Source organism: Carya illinoinensis, chromosome 3 (assembly GCF_018687715.1).
Source record: "Carya illinoinensis cultivar Pawnee chromosome 3, C.illinoinensisPawnee_v1, whole genome shotgun sequence".
NCBI classification, from domain to species: Eukaryota; Viridiplantae; Streptophyta; class Magnoliopsida; order Fagales; family Juglandaceae; genus Carya; species Carya illinoinensis.
This window is the reverse complement of record NC_056754.1, coordinates 1,965,642-1,982,302: the sequence shown is the minus strand read 5'-3', so window position 1 is coordinate 1,982,302 and position 16,661 is coordinate 1,965,642. Positions and strand designations below refer to the sequence as shown.

The window sequence follows — 16,661 nt, the reverse complement described above, 5'->3', positions numbered from 1 at the left end:
TTTTAGCTCTAGAATGAGAGTGTGACTAAGGGCAGGTTTGGGACTAAAGAATTTTTATCTCCAATTTAAAATTATCATCTCATCATTATATATTTATCAAATCCTCATACAAAATATAATAAATAATTCAACTTTTTCAAATTCTAATACAATTTTTTCAAATCCCAAAACAATAATATTACTAAAAATAATATTTTAAACTCTTATCTCAAATTCAAAATTCTCATCTCTATCCCCAAATCTCCCCTGAGTCATATAAATTTGGAAAAATAAAAATTTTATATTTTTAGTCACTTTTAGGTACTCTCTTATACACGTTACTAATATGATTGATTGTATTAAAAAAAATGAATGGAGTCAATCATATTAATAAAGCGTGCAGAAATTATGTAAAAATGACGGAAAAGTATAGTTGCAAGCATAATTGTGTACTAATCTGTGCACCAATGTGATGTGATTGGTCAAAAAGTAGATTTTATTGAAAACAGTGTTAATTTAAATGTTAAGTATGAATAAATCAGTATTGGTATACAGATTAATGCACAACTGTGCTTGTATGTAGCAAAACTAAAAAATAACTGTGTAAAGCATTAGTCTAAAAAAAAATATAGTCTGCCTATCATTTTTTAATTCTTTTATTTATTTTTTTAAAGTTGTTTATTCATAAAAAATTTCAAAAAAAGAGAGAGAAAGAAGTAATTGAACGGTGGTAAAATGGTGGGCTGAGCGACGATAAATTTATGTCATATGCCATCTACTCTAATCTGTATGGTCTATTCCAACGAAGCCGTATCACATGGCAGAATGTCGCGGGGTTTGTTCGAAAGTGCGTAAAATATTACCATTACGCAAAGCCCGCTCTGGCCTTTGCCCGTTTCTTTCTCTCTCCATTTTCTGTTTTCTCTTATATCACACACTGCTTTCACGGCCAAACAAACCAGCAGGCTTTGGCTCAGCAGTAATTTTACAGTTTTGGAGGTCACATCGGGGCTTACCGGCCGACACGAACACCACCGGCGAAGCCCCTGCCTCGGATACTGGTATCTCTCTCTCTCTCTCTCTCTCTCTCTCCCAAACATACTCCAAGATGGATAATGGATCCATTGGGCCTGAATTATCGTCTTATGTATTGTCAGATTTCAGGCTCTCCTGTTTGTTCTTCTTTTTTGCAATTATCACGTTTCAAACATGAATCCTCTGCTTGTTGGACGAGAAAATGAAGGAAATATAAAAGAGAAAGTCCATATGAAAGCTTATAATTATCTTCCATGGTTTCAATTTTACGAGGTTATCATGGTCGAGTCAATTCCTGCATAGTGACATAGCTGATGTAAATAAAACACCAGAAAAAGGTTTCTATTTGTCCCGGCCTTTTAGCTTCCTTCCTTCTTTTTTTTTTAAAAAAAAAAAAGAAAAAAACAAATTTCCGGGTTTCCGGAGGGGCCAAACGGATTGGTAAAGCTTTCAGGAACTGCTTCGGATTGCAGTCTTTATAAGCCTTCTCCGTGAGGAGATGTTGCTTCGGTCCTTTGTCTAAAATGAAATCGTCCAAACCTTTTCTGGACCGCTTTCATGCCCTTCATAGTAATGCGGAAGACGCACCTTCAAAGTTAAACCAAAATGACCGGTTTCGCTTGTGGACCGGGAAGTCAGGCTAGAATCCACCATATTCACCGAAGTTTTCTAGACTTCATTGTTGGCTTCCGATTTGACAGAAGAGTAATTCTACTCTTAGGCCTATTGACTTCTAGAACGCCACAGTGCAGCAGAAGAAAAATTCTATTTATAAAAAGTAAGTACGTATAAAAAGTTTAGTAAAATATATATATATATATATATATATGAAATAATTTGATTTAAAAGATAAATTTTATATTTTAAATATTTATAATTTAAATGATATGTTTTATATGCTAACTGGACAATGGAATAATTCTTACTAAAATAGCATTTGTGTAAGGCGACATCAAAGCATTTTTATTCCCTCAAATAGTCCCTTGTCCTCCATTGATTATCTATAGGCTTTAGATCCTTACAATTTTTATTTCAACTTTAAAACTTTAAATATATATGACAATATTTATATATATGAAATTTTCCAACAATATGAAATTTTTAATAAATTTTGTAGGGCTTATAATTAATGTCTGTGTATCCTTTTCTTAACACGAAATGAACTCTAAAGCATCTAACCTTCTTTTTTTTTTTGGTATGATATTAGTTGCCCTTAATTCTTTATGGTGGAAGTAATAATATTTTTGTTTCCAATCTTGCTATTATGCACTGGTGCAATGTTTATTAGATAGAGAAGTGTTATATCATATAAAAAAAAATCATGTTATTCCTTTTTTTTTTTGTTTTTTTGTTTTTTTTATCCATCCTATCAAATTACGTTATTTTACAGAACAGTTTTCTAATTCTCACCCCGTATTTCTCTGCCGGATAAACTCGGTCTTTTACTATTTTGATTCTTGATCAGCTTCTTTCTTGTGATACAAATATCTCCGTGGACGCTTTTCAAAGGTAATTCCTTGATCAGTCAAGCAAGGATTCATCTAACTAGCGAACTGAATAGAAAAATCTAGCACCGAGGTAAGGTCTATAAGCTTTTGTTTTTGGTGAAATAGCTCTTCTTTACATCAGGACGGCAGTAAGCCTTGGTGGGACTGGGAAAAGATCCAATCTTCTTTAGTTTTTCACTCCTTCCCTTTTGACCTAGTTTTTTTTGCAAATAAGATGAGATGAATTGAGATAAAAGTTGAAAGTTATATAAAATATTATTAGAATATATTTTTTAATATTATTTTTATTTTGAGATTTTAAAAAGTTAAATTATTTATTTTATGTTGTTTGAAAATTTAAGAAGGTTATAGTAATTAAATAAGATGAGATGAGAAGTTTTGTAAAAATGACTTTCAGGATTGGTACCCAAGATTGAATAAATTTTTAGTCCTCGGTTACTGTATGAATTCTACATACTGCATTGGTTGACATCACCGAGATTTTAATAGTTTACAAAATATAAGTAAGATACAAAGGTTCAAATTCTTAATTGCTTTGTAGTAAACCGCTACAACCGTAGCTGGGGCGGTTTTTTCATCTTCAGAAGAGGTTTTTGGCTGCGCTACTGCCGAAGCTGAAATTTCTTATAGTATATAGTCTGGATGTTCTTTTCCTTAAATATAGTTATCTGACAGGCTCATTTACTTTTAAGGTATGGAAAGTTCAAATGGCTCGTCCAACTTCAGAAATCTTGCATACAAAGAGAGACAGTTACAACTTCCACCTAAAAGCACCATGCAATGCACTTTTCGATCTGATGCCAGTTCCATTGGCGGATCAGAAGTTTTTCCAACGGCTAATGGGGGACAAGTACGCCACCAACGCAATTCATCTGATAGCTTGCTATTAGAGGAACCACCCTATTGGCTTGAGGAGCTCCTTGATGAGCCAGAGACGCCTATGTGCAGAGGCCATCGACGTTCATCAAGCGACTCTGTTGCATTCATGGACAGAGCATCTAAGCCATTTAGAGAAGATGGACGCAAGTTCAAAAATAGTCCTGCCGAACCTTCTATGGGGTCGTCCAACTTCGATTATCAAAGAGACCTGTCACCCTTTTCCTACCATGCAAACCCAAACAATGCTGATGCATATCAGAAAAGGGTGTGGGGATCACCCTTCACCTCTGTTTTCAGCCCAAACGGTCATTTATCTACAAGTAATGCCAGTAGTTGGAAAAAATCAGTATCATCAGCGTGCATTTCACAGGACTGTGATGGGGGGCAGTTTAAAGTCATTATACAGAGAGGAGTAGACCTGGAAGGCTCTTCAATAAGAAGTGATTGCTCTTATCCTAGTCCTTCAGCATCCCAGGCAGATTTAAAACGTGCTAAACAGTATGCTCTCAACTCATTTACTTGAGTAGTATCTTTACATGCTCGCATTAGCACACTACAAATAACAAAAACTGTTGATCTAATATTTTGCTTCCCGAGTTAAAATGCTTCAACTTGTTTAAAAGGTCTCCTTGTTCTGGAGACATTGTACTTCTTTTTCCAGGAATAATTCCTACATGTATACAGCTAAAAATAATATGCTTAAGGAAGCTAAATGCTCGTATCGGTAAGCATATATTTGAGGGCCCGAAGGAGTTCTTGTTGCGGGTTACTTCCCATGAGTGCATTCTGATCTCATTTGTTCTCTCATGCCCCTCCCCCCCAACACCCACAGGAAAAAAAAGAAAAAAGAAAAAAGCCCTTGCCCCTTTTACATTTCCCCTCCTTGATATCAGTAATCAGCAGTTGAATGCTGTATAACTTGATGAGTCCATCTCGAGTCGGCCAAGTTGAAGGGTTGTAGTTATTAGCTATAGTTTCGGAAAACTTAGCAATTTGAGTGCTTCCACTTCTAACATAATTTCTCCGCAACGCAGGCAATTTGCCCAAAAGTCTCGGATGAGGAAACTCCAATATATAGCTGAACTGGAAAGAAATGTCCAAGCTTTGCAGGCAACACTTCACAAACTAAAATTCTCAAACCTTAGAATTGTCCTTACAGAAGTACAGTTTGACAATATCAGCCAATCTGACTTTTTCAGGCCGAAGGATATGGAGTGTCAGCTGAGCTTGAATTTCTTGACCAGCAGAATCTAATACTAGGAATGGAAAACATGGCCCTCAAGCAACGGTTGGAAAGTTTATCTCACGAGCAATTCATAAAATGCAGTAAGTTTCTTGTTTTAAGCTAGGAGTGTTTTGAAGTTTTCATGCTTTTATGTTTTTTACGCTGGTTCTTATTACATTTTTGAACGAATAGCATAATTAACTGACCGGTCTGACCCAAATCCATAAAAAATAGAGAGAATAGCATCAGCTTATATTTTTTGCTTTCACTCCTATCTATCACACTGGGCATCCTTGATACAATCTCTCTCTCTCTCTCTCTCTCTCTCTCTCTCTCTCGGCTGTCTTTTTTTTCCTTCCATTTCTCATTTCCAATGTCAAAATCAGAAAATAGCCCTGTTTTGGCATGAATTTGTTTGAAGATCATCCGTTAACAGACTAAAAAATGGGTGGTGCTTTACTTCAAATGGTATTTGTCCTACCATCCCAAGGTGTCATTCATTGTCCATGGACACTTGAAATACTCCATTTTTCTTATAAGTAGCAGAACCTAACTAGATCCGGGTTTCATGGTATTATTTGTATGCCCTGGACTTGGTCGTTGGTACAGTGGAACAGGATATGCTAAGGAGAGAAATCTCTAGGCTTCGATATTTGTATCGCCAACAGCAGCAGCAGATGCAGAAGCAGAAGCATTCAACCGGTGGCCGAACCAAAACTAGAGATCTTGATTCCCAATTTGTTACCAACTCTATAAAACCAAAGGAAGCTGGTTCCTGCTAAGCCAGGACTCTACACAAAAGTTCTAGTAAGCAGAAGTCCGTACCCGTAGATGGACACTTTCCTGTGTCTCAAAGTGCTCCTTTTTTTTGTCTCTAAGAATAGGTAGTTTTGCCTTGTTGCTCAATCCCTGGCGAACCAGATCTATAAGATTGGCAATTCACAGCATGTTTTCATTTGTTTATGACTTCCATAGCTTGTCTCAACGTGAAAAAAGTTTGTAATTAACTACATACATTGGTTTTTTTAACGTGCATATCAGAAGCTAACAAAATTCGAGACGGTGATAGCAACAATGCATTCGATGAAATGCCTAAGACGACCTACAACGGCAAATTGGTGTTCTTTAATGCATGCAGCAGCGAAACAAATCAATACGACAAGACGTCCAAATGTAACTTTTAATTACAAATGTAATAACAGAAAATGAAAGTAGAAAAAAGTATGGAGCCCCAAATATAACTATTTTCCTAAAATTTATATTTTGAACCTGTTTTGACAACAAAATAAAATAAAAAATTCTGATTAGCCTACAACATTAATTCAAAATTATACACAGTTATACAATACAGTTTATAATTCACGTCCTTTCATAGATTTCCAAGTTTTTTTCTTTTTCTTCCACCTTAAAACCGCCATTTTCTGACATTTCCATTTACGATATTTTTGTCGATCCTTCAACCAGCCACAGTAATCTTTCCCCTGCTTGCACTCTATAAAATCTGCTACATCATTATACTCGGATGATTTTCCGGAGCCTTCTAATATGCAATTCAGGAAGATCTCCCCATTACAGGTTTCTACCGTTTCCTCCTCTATGCCATCAGTAGATTCCTTCACGTGATTGAGGGTGGATACATTCTGTGAAGACTCTACTTGGTCATTCTGCGTTATTTGATGGAAGCTTCTGAGGGAATCCACGCTAAAATAAAAATAAAAATAAACCTTTAGAAAGAGCGGTGACACTAAAGATTTATGCAACTGAGTGCTCCTTTCTTGACTCTTGATGAGACATACATGATGAGCAAGCAAATGACGCTGTTTTCTCCAAAAACAAAAGCTTGCTCACTAGCTTCACTACATAAAACTATTATTATGGCGTGCATCAATGCATTTGAACGTGTTGTTTCTTTTGATGATAGATAGTGTCTAATAGTATTTTATGTTCCGCTTCGCCAGCATAAATTCCAGGAAACAACTTCCTACAAAATTCGATGCAGTTACTTACTTTTCTGTTTGGGAACAGCATATGTCTAACATAGCATATAGTCAAGCCAAATTAACATAGCCTAATTCAAAAGCAGAAAGCAACTTTTAAGACGATAGATGCCTGAAGGCTGAGATCATCGAGATACATGCACAACATGAAGAACCATGCTCATATGATAAGATGTACCTCAAGTAAAGCGTTTGAACCTTCTGAAATCTTGATGCAACTTTTTTACTTGTTTTTTTGTCCACCAGGGGCTGCAACATTTGCCAAAATCTTCAAGGCAGGAATTACAATACAATTAAACTTTTCAAATTCACATAAAGAAGAAATGAAATTCACCTCATGAACTTCATCAAAAGATGATTTTGGTGGAAAGGCTTCCGATCCGATACCAAGCAATGACCTTAGGGATCCCAAATCACCTTCTTCAAAAGCAAATAGATTCATCAGTGACATCATGATAGATATGCAGCCCTTCACTAAGAAGTTGATCCCACTATTAAAACTCAAAGACAGCAAGCCTGAAAAGTGCAAAAGCATCCACTTAGACTCCTTATGCCTTCTTGGGAGATTTTCCATCAACTCGCTCAAGAATCTTTGAACCGGTAGGTGGACATTGAATTGTTGAAAAGAGCGAATTAGACCCACCATAAAATCATATTCCTTACATGAGGAGGCATTTTGCAAGGTTTTCAGACATCCTAGATTCCCACCATGCCTTAAACACCAAATAGCTTGTGCCAATGAACAGCTCATTAACTTCAAGATGGAAGCAAGAAGATAAATATCTTGAGGACTTGTCTCACCCTTTTTGTACAGTACATTATCATGAACATCATCCGGAAAAGCTCTAAGAATTATACAATCTAAGATTGATAAAATTTCATCCCTGCATGATTCATCAAAAACATGGTGACACTCTTTCATATACAGAATAGATCCAGCCACCAGATCAGATTTTGTTCCAAAAATTCTGTTGCATAAGTAAGAGTCCCAAAAATCATCTGATTTCAAAACTGCACGGTCAATCTTATTTTTTGTATCTTGCTGAATGTAAGAGTCAAAATTCAGCTGACTTCTCCCAAGCATACACGGATTGGCAGTACCTTTAGATCCGACAGGATGATCATCAATTTGCAAACTAGACATGTGTCTGCTGTACAAGATCAGGGACCTTTCAAATACAGTAAGGTAGCAATCCATAAGTCTAGGATCTGGCCTCAAATTCCTAGGAGACATGCCAAAACCAATGGTTTCAGAAACCAGTGAAATAAAATGGGCAAGGAACATCTTCGGTGCAGAAAGCATGATGGGGTTAAGAAGCAATGATACGACAGGAGTGAGGCTCAATTCAGGAAATCTAAAATCCTTGTCATGCTGCCAAATTAGCCTGTTTATGAAAATATCAAATGCCTGCTCATCAAAAACTGATAGGAGAAAATGAGCAGAAACCACCTCCAGCACACTTCCGATATTACCATGACTGAAATGGCTCGTAAATAGAGCTTCATTTTTGCAAGACGCTGAATCAACTAGCATAAGGTACTCTCTCAATGATCTATTTATTAGAAGCTCGTCTGCCATAACCTGAAGATAATAATTCACAATATTCTAGTCACGGCAATATGCCTTCGACAAAAACTCAGATAAGTGACCCTCAGGGCCGCCGCGGGGGGGGAAGGATGGTGTTGTGTTTTGGAGATGAACCAGATATTCCATGATAAAATACTGCTAGGCTAAATGAAACTTCAACATGAAAAGCATGCACGGTATTAGGAATGCAAAACATAATAGAACCCAATTCCAGGGAGAAGAACAAATCACATACTATTTTTCAACAAGTAAATGCGAACAAACTCTTGCCCGTAAATAAACGAAATAAAACAAAATGCTGGTAATTCTCGACAAGTACTACCTCTAGTAGCGCACATAGAAAGGGACGGCATGGATCAGAAGGTTCCAGAAAACACAAGGAAGCCGCAAAGTCCTCGGCAACGGAAGTGGTACAGCCGGTGTCACCATCATCAAATGCGCATTGGCGAGAAACAATTTTCTCAACCCTAACACTAGTACTACGCCCGTTACTCTCATTCTCCCCAGATTTTAAAGAAATTAGAACCTTGAGTACCAAAAGCAAAACCCTGCCTTTCTCCAATAACAAATCCTGGTCGAAGTCGAGCAAATTCAGGATTACCATACAACACCGCAACAGCAGCGCTAATTCTTCAAGAGCGTCGGCAGACATAACTGTATCCGATTTAACATCATGCAAATCCGAGAAAAACCGCTTGAATCTCCCATCAAGTTCTTTGAACAAAATCTCAGAAAGCTTCTGTACGTCTCTGAAATCCACTTCCATATCCAAGAGAGAATGATAATAGTCTTTAGGAGACAGAGAATTAGACTGAAGACGCAACGGTTCTTTCAAGGACAGGTGGAGCAGTATATAGTAGATGGCTTTCATGAGCGGCGGCTTCAAATCCTGAAATGTAGAGAGGATTAATAATTATCGACGAAAGGGAAAAAACAAAAACGAAAGGAAGTGAAAATTTTGGTACCTCTGGGGATTGAATTGCAGAGATTAGAGTTCGGAAGGAATGCGGCGGAGGAGATGGAATTCCTTCGGAGGAGATAGAATGCTGCTTGATTTTTCTGGCACCCATGGCTGACAAACGCACAGTGCACATAGAATCTAACCCTCTATCCTTGTCGGAGCAAGACTATATCCAACATCATGTATGTTTGGCTAGCCCCTATCAATCGGTTCAAACCTTCGAAGTTGTATTTTTATTTGAAAACTTATATTTATATTTACGATTTTACTTATATAAGCTCATAATTTTAATTAATTAATTTTCCTGATATTACTTTCCACAAATATAACTTTTCGTTCCGGACTCGAGTCAAAGAATTGTAGTCCACGTTAGGGATGGCAGCGGGCCTTGCACTCCGCTGCACCGCTCTATTCGCCCCACCCCTGCCCGTGCAGCCCTGCACAAGAGGTCTCTAGGGGAGGCAAGAGACGGAAGGGGCAAAGCCCCGCTTCATATTTTCCTCATCCCGTTCCGCATATCATATATATAAATATATATTTTTATATATAAATTCCTTTATAAATGAAACAGCATCATCATGATAAAATGACACCGTTTTATTAAGCATTTTAAGTTCCCCCCTCCCCTGCCTTCTTGAACTCTCTCTCTCTGTCTCTCAACTTTCACTCGTTCCATCTCTACTCTCGTGTGCCTCTCTTGACTCTCAGTCTCTCTCGCTCTCATTCACTCACTCACACTCTCTCTCTCTCTTGCATGACGCACCATAATCTGGACTTCCAGTATCATTTATCACCGTCGCGTGATACTACCAAATGTAAGACTCTGTCACTCCATTGTTAAGTTTCTGTTTCTCCATTTATTTATTTTTTTTAGTTTGGATTGGAAATCGGAGGAATGATGGGTTGAATCGGAAATAGAGGATGAGAATTTGTGGATTGTGATTGTGCATGTGTATTGTTGTGTTTGAATCGGGCTTTTTATTTTTATTTTTTTGTAGTTTGTAGGGTGATTGAAACGCCTAAATCAATTTAGGGTTCCGAAACCTAAATTAATTTACGAGTTTTAATGAATTAGCCAATTAGGGGTTTCAATTAATTTGTAAGTTTCAATTTAAAGCCCTAATTTAGGGTTTCAGATTTGAAACCTTAAATTAAAGGTTTCAATTAGGGGTTTTAAGATTTTGGATTTGGAACCTTAAATTAATTCAGATAGGGGTGTTCAACCGGATCCGGCTTTTAAAACCCGGGCGGTTATCCACCCGAATTGACCTAGATTCTAACCCGGGCGGATAACCGGGTCTAATTCGGATATCCGGATTATAATCGGATATCCGGTTTTTTTGTAGTTTTTGCCTTATAATCCGGATATCTAGGTTATAACCGGGTCTAATCCGGATTTTTTTTTTTTTAGACTTTAAAACCCCAAAAAATATATATAGCACTTTTAAAAAAATATATCTGATATATATAAATAAAAATGCAAAAATAGATAATATTTTTGTTTATATCTCAATGCAAAACATAAATAAATAATAATACAATACAACTAATTAAAAACTAATACAATCCATTACAAATAACAAAATAAATAATAATACATTACAATGCTGCTACTATTTCAAAAAAAAATACAATGCTCTTCACATCTTGAAAGTTGAATATGGAATTGAGGAAGCTACACAAGGGAGGATAACAGTCAAGCATCAACTGCACAAGCATAATCTATATCAGGTCTCTAAATCAAGGAGGTAGTATGAGAAAGTATCAGATAAAAATAACATAATCTAGAGAGGAAGCCTCAACAAGTAATTAATAAAATGGTCAAAAATCTAATCAGATGAGGCATAGACTGCACAGGGCGCAGTGTAAAATAAAAAAGGCTTGCCCAATTTGTTTGAAGATCAATGGGCTCTGTTCTGATTAATGGATATAAAAGACACCAGATGGAAGAAAAACTATAGGCCAACCTAAGCATATATTAATATATAGCCATACAGCTGTAGTTTGACAAATGATGATTTTCTCCTTAAGTTTTACCTGTCCTGGACAATATTTGTTTTTAGTCATATATGTTGTAGGAACCTGTCGGCTATGCAAGGATAAACTTGAAGGAATAGAATCATAAACTAATCATATGCTGCTTCTACTTTAAAAAATAAAATCTGAAACCAACAAATGTATCTTTGTAATGCACCTTGAATCGATGATATTGATCTACAGCCACGTTTGCATTGCTGAAATCTAAAATTCTTCCTGTCGTAACATAAAAGAAGTGTTGAGAAATTAAATGTAGGGGTAAGGGTAATTATGTATTCTTCTTTGTATAAATAAGCGTTTGATTTCTTATCGGGTTGCCTAGCAAAAGTATCCCACATGCTAGCTCCCTTGTTTCCTTCATTCACAGCCCCCTCAAATTAGCAAACAGAGAATCACCCTGATTGTTAAGCTGCTTCTATGTATGGTGTACATAGTATATTTGTGGCTGAATTTTAGTACTAGCAAAGGTGAGCAAGTAGTACCTGGTAAGCAGAAGAAGCTGTTCCAAAAACGAACCCATCCGAGAAATCAACTCTGCTAATTGATTCGGAGTTCACAAAGAGACAGTTTGGAAAAATCCCTCATTGCATCACACTAGTGGTTGTTAGGTAAGCCACTTTATGGTTCCACCTTACAAATTCATTATGGCCAGACGTTTGGTAATAATAATATCAGTCTCGGATTAGCAAAAGGTCTAACATAAAAATTTAAGTCAAAATAGAACTGACAGACACTAGCAAAAACAGAACAAACATAACCACCAAACCCAAATGCCAGTCACTAGCAAAAACAGAACAAACATACCCACCAAACCCAGAACATCAAACACAAACCCAAACAAATCCAAGCAAAAATCAAACACAAATCCAAATAGACCCAAGTGAAAATCAAACACAAATCCAGAAAAAATGAATCCAACTAAACTGAGAGAGAGAGAAAGAGAGAGAGATTAACGTACTGTAAGTTTCGGTTAGGGTTTTGGATTCAACAAACTTCAGAGTCGTGAAAGACGAGAGACGAGAGACGATTTGAGTCGAGATTTGAGAGATGAGCAACGAGAGATAGACAGTGAAGACTGAAGAGTCTGAAGCAGTGAAGAGGATTCAAGAGTTGTTTGAAAGTGGAGAGGAAATCAACCTAAGGAAGAACAGTGTCGTTTTCAGAAGGTTTTTTAAAAAAAAAGTTTTAACCCGGTTACAGATTACCGGGTTATAAAACTGGATCCGTAACCGGATCCGGTTTTATAACAACCGCCTGGGTGTAATCCGGGCAGATGATTCACCCGGATCCAAAAAAAAAAAAAAAAAAAAAAAAAAAAAAAAACCGGTCTGGATGCACACCCCTAAATTCAGAGTTCCAATCCGAAACCCTAAATTGATTTAGTGGTTTCAATCAGAAATCCTAAATTAGCCAATTAGGGGTTTTAATTGAAAGTTGAAACCCTAAATCAATTGAATTTTGTAATAATTAACTAAGCAACATTTATCTAATTAACTAGGCAACATTGAACTAATTAAATTTTCAAATCATATATGGAGCTTAAATTTTCAAAACATATATGCAATTGACCTTAATTTTCTTCCTATCACACTTTGACCATTTCATGGAAATTGTTCAAAAAAGGCCAACTTGATTTAGGGGTTTGAATTGAAACCCCTAAATTGATTTAGGGGTTTGAAACTCTTAGAACTATAAAACAACTTTTTTTTTTAATTGTTTGGTGTATTAGTACTTCTTCTTTTTTTTGTTTTTTGTTTTTTTTTGGTATTGTGTTGGCTTTGCACTTTGCTTTGCTTTTTCATGTGTGATGTATTATACTATTATTATGATTTTTTTATGTCTTGTGTTGGGGAATCAAAAATGTATTTTCAAAGGAATCTGGATTTCAATGATAGCTCTCCTACCCCAGCTAGTACCTCTGCCCTAGAATCTAACCCTATTCCAACCTTTACGAGGAATACACCTTGCCCTGCCCCCAAGCCCACGTAGGGTAAGAAACCTATTTCGGTTGTTTGGTCTCACTTTACCAAACTAGAGGATTGTGACCCCAATAACCCCCAAGTTAAATGTAATCACTGTGAGAAAGTATATGGATGTCACTATAGGAAACATGATATATCCCAGATGAAGGTCTATTTAGAGGAATAATGCAAAAAGAGTCAAATATTAAGATCCTTTTCATAGAAGAGTCAATCTAATTTAGACTAGATATTGGACTAAATAAAATGACGGATGAGAGTAGTGGGGGTCCAACGTTGAAGGGATATACGAAGTATAATCTCGATGAGTGTAGAAAGAATGTAGCTCATATGATTATTATAGACGAACTACCTTTTCAGTTTGTGGAGGGGAGAGAGTTCCAATAATTGGAATCTAAATTTACGTTTCCTTCTCGCCACATTGTGGCAAGAGATTTTAAAAAGATGTATAGAAAATATAAATATGTCTTGAGGGGTCAATTGGTGGGTTTGGTAGTTTGCCTCACTACCGATTTTTTGACTTCTATCCAAAATATGAATTACATGTATTTGACTGTCCATTTTGTTTATTCTGATTGGATTTTTCATAAAAAGATTATCAAATTTTATCAAATAACTGATTGCAAGAATGAGATGATTGGGAACCTTGGAGGCTGTAATAAATGAGTTGGGGTTAGCACGAGTTTTGACAATTTCTGAAGACTTATCTTAGAGAAGTAAATAAGATATTTTTAGGTAGTGAATATTTGTATGTTAGATGTGATGCACATATATTGAATATAATTGTGATTAAAGAGTTGAAAGATGCTGATGATTCGGTTATACGAGTTAGAATGACTGTGAAATTTGTGAGATATTCTCCTTTTAGATTAGAGAAATTCAAAGTTACTGCAAAAGCTGCGGACATAAGATTGAAGAAGGGTATTTGTACTGATCGGCCCAAAATGGCCCAAAAACTGTTTTTTAGCCAAAAAGAAAAGCTTCGAGCCATTTTAGGCCAATTTCAATTGTTTTTAGGCCATCTTTGGCCCAAAAACCGCTTTTGGACCTAAGGCCCAATAGGGGGCAAGGGGCTAAACAGATTGCCTTCCCATCCGCACTCCGTTATACTGGATGGGGTACCCGACCCCGCACTCCAAGGGCATGGGACGGGGAGAGAATAAATTCTCCCCCTCTGTTCATGCGGGGGCGGGTAGCACCCATAGTCCATGGCATCTTGACTCTTGGGGGGGAGGGGGAGGATATACTAAAAAATATAATTTGAGGATAAAACTATTTATATATATAATATTTATAAAATTTATGTTGTAAAAATGATTAATTAATAAAGTTTAGATAAAAAATCTGTAAATTATATTGAAATAATTTGAATTAAAATATTTTATTAGGTTTTGATAAATGATAGATAAAAAGTTAAATAAAAATATTATAATATTAAAATATTATTAGAATATAATTTTTTAATATAGTTTTTGTTTTAAAATTTAAAAATTTTAAATTATTTTTTGTGTTTTGTTTAGAAATTTGAGAAAGTTATAATGATTAGATAAAAAATTTGAAGATTTGAAATTGAAAAATATTTATATTTAAATAATATTTAAAAAATAGATGAGATGAAATAAGATAGATCAAAATAACTATACAAAAGTCTCATATAATTATTATAATTTTTCTAAACTCTCACATAACATATAATAAATAATTCAATTTTTTAAAAATTTTAAAATAAAAAATAATATGAAAAATAATATTTTTACAATATTTTATTTTATTTTTAATTTTATGACATCTCATTTATGTAACGAGGCCTTAAATTTTGTTAAAAAAGTTCAAGTACATACACAATTTGAATGATCAGCTACATATTGTATTTCAATTTTCAGTAGTAATATATTAGTAGTAGTCTGGTGCTTTGAAGACAAGCACATAAACGAAACAACAAATGGTAAAAATGATGACAAAAACATCAAAGCTGATGGCTGTCATTGTTTGATCACTTAGCTCCATGTTTGTTCCTCCAAAACGATCGACAGGGTCCGGCACTGGTTTGTAGTTCCTTATTTCTTGCTCGTATGGATCCTCCAGCTTCATCCTCATTTTCTCTGCCTGCCGGCTTGCTGCCTCCTGTGCAAGCGTCCAGTCGTAAAACCTGCGGCTTTCTTCCTTGCTCAACACGTCGTAAACTTCTCTCAGCTTCATGAATTTGTCTGAAGCAGCTTTTAGAGGGAGAGAAGTTGTGTCTGGATGGTATTCCTTTGATAATCGCCTGTAAGCGGCTTTGATTTCCTCCATGTCTGCATCTACTGATACTCCTAAAAACCTGATCACGATCCATGGGTGTCATGTGTATTAGGCATAGAAGCAACTTCAAAAAATAATACTAGAGATGATCGATTAACCAAGAATCTACTCGAATCAAACAAGTCGTGGAAAGCAATTGCGAAAAGAAAGATTTAACTCAGTACTGGTAATGAGAATCGGAGGATTCGTTTAGCAAATCAGCAAACTTATCACCCAAGAGATCCTTGTCTTGTTCGTCAAGTCTTTCTTTTCTTTGCTGGCCGGAACTGGTGCTTCCTCCAATCCAACCTTCATCTCCTGTACCCGAATGGAGTCTTGGATTAATCTCTCCCGGCGGCGGTCTTTGCCGTTTGCGTGGGCCTTGTGATGCGAACACGCGCAATTCATTTTGGTTTCTCGTACTCGTTGTTCTCGCTCTTTCTATTTTTGGAGCGTATTTTAGTAGATGGAAGCTGTTTTGGGTTCTGCGTATAACGAGAAAGCATGAAGCCTGAGGAGGTGTTGTGGAGGCCATGGGAGGGAAATTAGCAAAATGGTTTGGTTTCGGTTTTTAGAGGTGGAGAAGAGGAGCTCTCATGACCGCTAATTTCTATGGTTGGGATTTGATAGCAAGACCACAAGAGGCGTGACATCCATTTAATAATCTATTCACCCCAATTTGTAATTTATTTCTATAACATCTAAGTTTTAATAATATCTAAATGGGTTTAAAATTTTAGGTATTCTCTCACTTAAAATTTCAAGTCACCATTCAATAAAGTATGATTGGAAAGGAAATGAAATGAAAATTTTATAAATAATAATAAGATAATTTGTGAATAATAATAAAATATTTTGAATTAAGTATATGTCAGTTTTGGAAAATGAGTAAAAATAAATTAAATAAAAAATATTATAAAATTAAAATATTATTAAAATATTATTTTTATTTTAAAATTTTAAAAAATAATTTGACCTTATCGACAAAAACATATCACACGTGCATAAGGATCAAAGGATGTCCTGAACAATCTAGTGGACAAGAAAGGCTCATTTGCATAGAGCCTTTTTCGCCCTTCTTTAAAATAAATGAAATGTGTATGGAAAATGCTTAGGCTACTGGCTTCAACAATTTTATTATTATTATTATTTTTTCTTAAGGATTAAGAAAAAATTATTTAATATTATTATAA

The 16,661-nt window shown here is 35.8% G+C and overlaps 3 protein-coding genes across 3 annotated transcripts; 1 reads left to right on the top strand and 2 right to left on the bottom strand.

The window, feature by feature from the left end:
• Positions 1 to 909: 909 nt before the first annotated feature.
• Positions 910 to 5,638, top strand: LOC122302405 (uncharacterized protein At4g06598-like). Its single transcript, XM_043113648.1, has 6 exons — positions 910 to 1,040; positions 2,480 to 2,523; positions 3,215 to 3,899; positions 4,436 to 4,511; positions 4,601 to 4,727; positions 5,236 to 5,638. The coding sequence occupies exons 3-6, from the start codon at positions 3,217 to 3,219 to the stop codon at positions 5,406 to 5,408; spliced, it is 1,059 nt and encodes a 352-aa protein (XP_042969582.1). The 5' UTR covers positions 910 to 1,040; positions 2,480 to 2,523; positions 3,215 to 3,216; the 3' UTR covers positions 5,409 to 5,638.
• A 214-nt stretch (positions 5,639 to 5,852) lies between these two features.
• On the bottom strand, positions 5,853 to 9,634 carry LOC122302404. The gene is made up of 5 exons (XM_043113647.1): positions 9,177 to 9,634; positions 8,534 to 9,100; positions 6,958 to 8,205; positions 6,802 to 6,872; positions 5,853 to 6,327 (listed from the first exon to the last, which is right to left on the bottom strand). Exons 1-5 carry the CDS (start codon positions 9,303 to 9,305, stop codon positions 5,979 to 5,981), a joined length of 2,364 nt encoding a protein of 787 aa, XP_042969581.1. The 5' UTR covers positions 9,306 to 9,634; the 3' UTR covers positions 5,853 to 5,978.
• A 5,347-nt stretch (positions 9,635 to 14,981) lies between these two features.
• Positions 14,982 to 16,091, bottom strand: LOC122305533 (NAD(P)H-quinone oxidoreductase subunit T, chloroplastic). The gene is made up of 2 exons (XM_043118133.1): positions 15,654 to 16,091; positions 14,982 to 15,508 (listed from the first exon to the last, which is right to left on the bottom strand). The coding sequence occupies exons 1-2, from the start codon at positions 16,001 to 16,003 to the stop codon at positions 15,082 to 15,084; spliced, it is 777 nt and encodes a 258-aa protein (XP_042974067.1). The 5' UTR covers positions 16,004 to 16,091; the 3' UTR covers positions 14,982 to 15,081.
• Positions 16,092 to 16,661: the final 570 nt, after the last annotated feature.

What these genes read in the sequence shown, in the direction of transcription:
- LOC122302405 (XM_043113648.1), top strand. Translation starts at nt 3,217, where the DNA reads ATGGAAAGTTCAAATGGCTCGTCCAACTTCAGAAATCTTGCATACAAA. An exon ending in GAAATGTCCAAGCTTTGCAG is followed by an intron (nt 4,512 to 4,600) that starts GCAACACTTCAC and finishes TGACTTTTTCAG; the next exon opens with GCCGAAGGATATGGAGTGTC. An exon ending in CGAGCAATTCATAAAATGCA is followed by an intron (nt 4,728 to 5,235) that starts GTAAGTTTCTTG and finishes TCGTTGGTACAG; the next exon opens with TGGAACAGGATATGCTAAGG.
- LOC122302404 (XM_043113647.1), bottom strand. Translation starts at nt 9,305, where the DNA reads ATGTGCACTGTGCGTTTGTCAGCCATGGGTGCCAGAAAAATCAAGCAG. An exon ending in TTCTATGTGCGCTACTAGAG is followed by an intron (nt 8,206 to 8,533) that starts GTAGTACTTGTC and finishes TATTATCTTCAG; the next exon opens with GTTATGGCAGACGAGCTTCT. An exon ending in CTTTTGATGAAGTTCATGAG is followed by an intron (nt 6,873 to 6,957) that starts GTGAATTTCATT and finishes CAAATGTTGCAG; the next exon opens with CCCCTGGTGGACAAAAAAAC.
- LOC122305533 (XM_043118133.1), bottom strand. Translation starts at nt 16,003, where the DNA reads ATGGCCTCCACAACACCTCCTCAGGCTTCATGCTTTCTCGTTATACGC. An exon ending in TCCTCCGATTCTCATTACCA is followed by an intron (nt 15,509 to 15,653) that starts GTACTGAGTTAA and finishes GATCGTGATCAG; the next exon opens with GTTTTTAGGAGTATCAGTAG.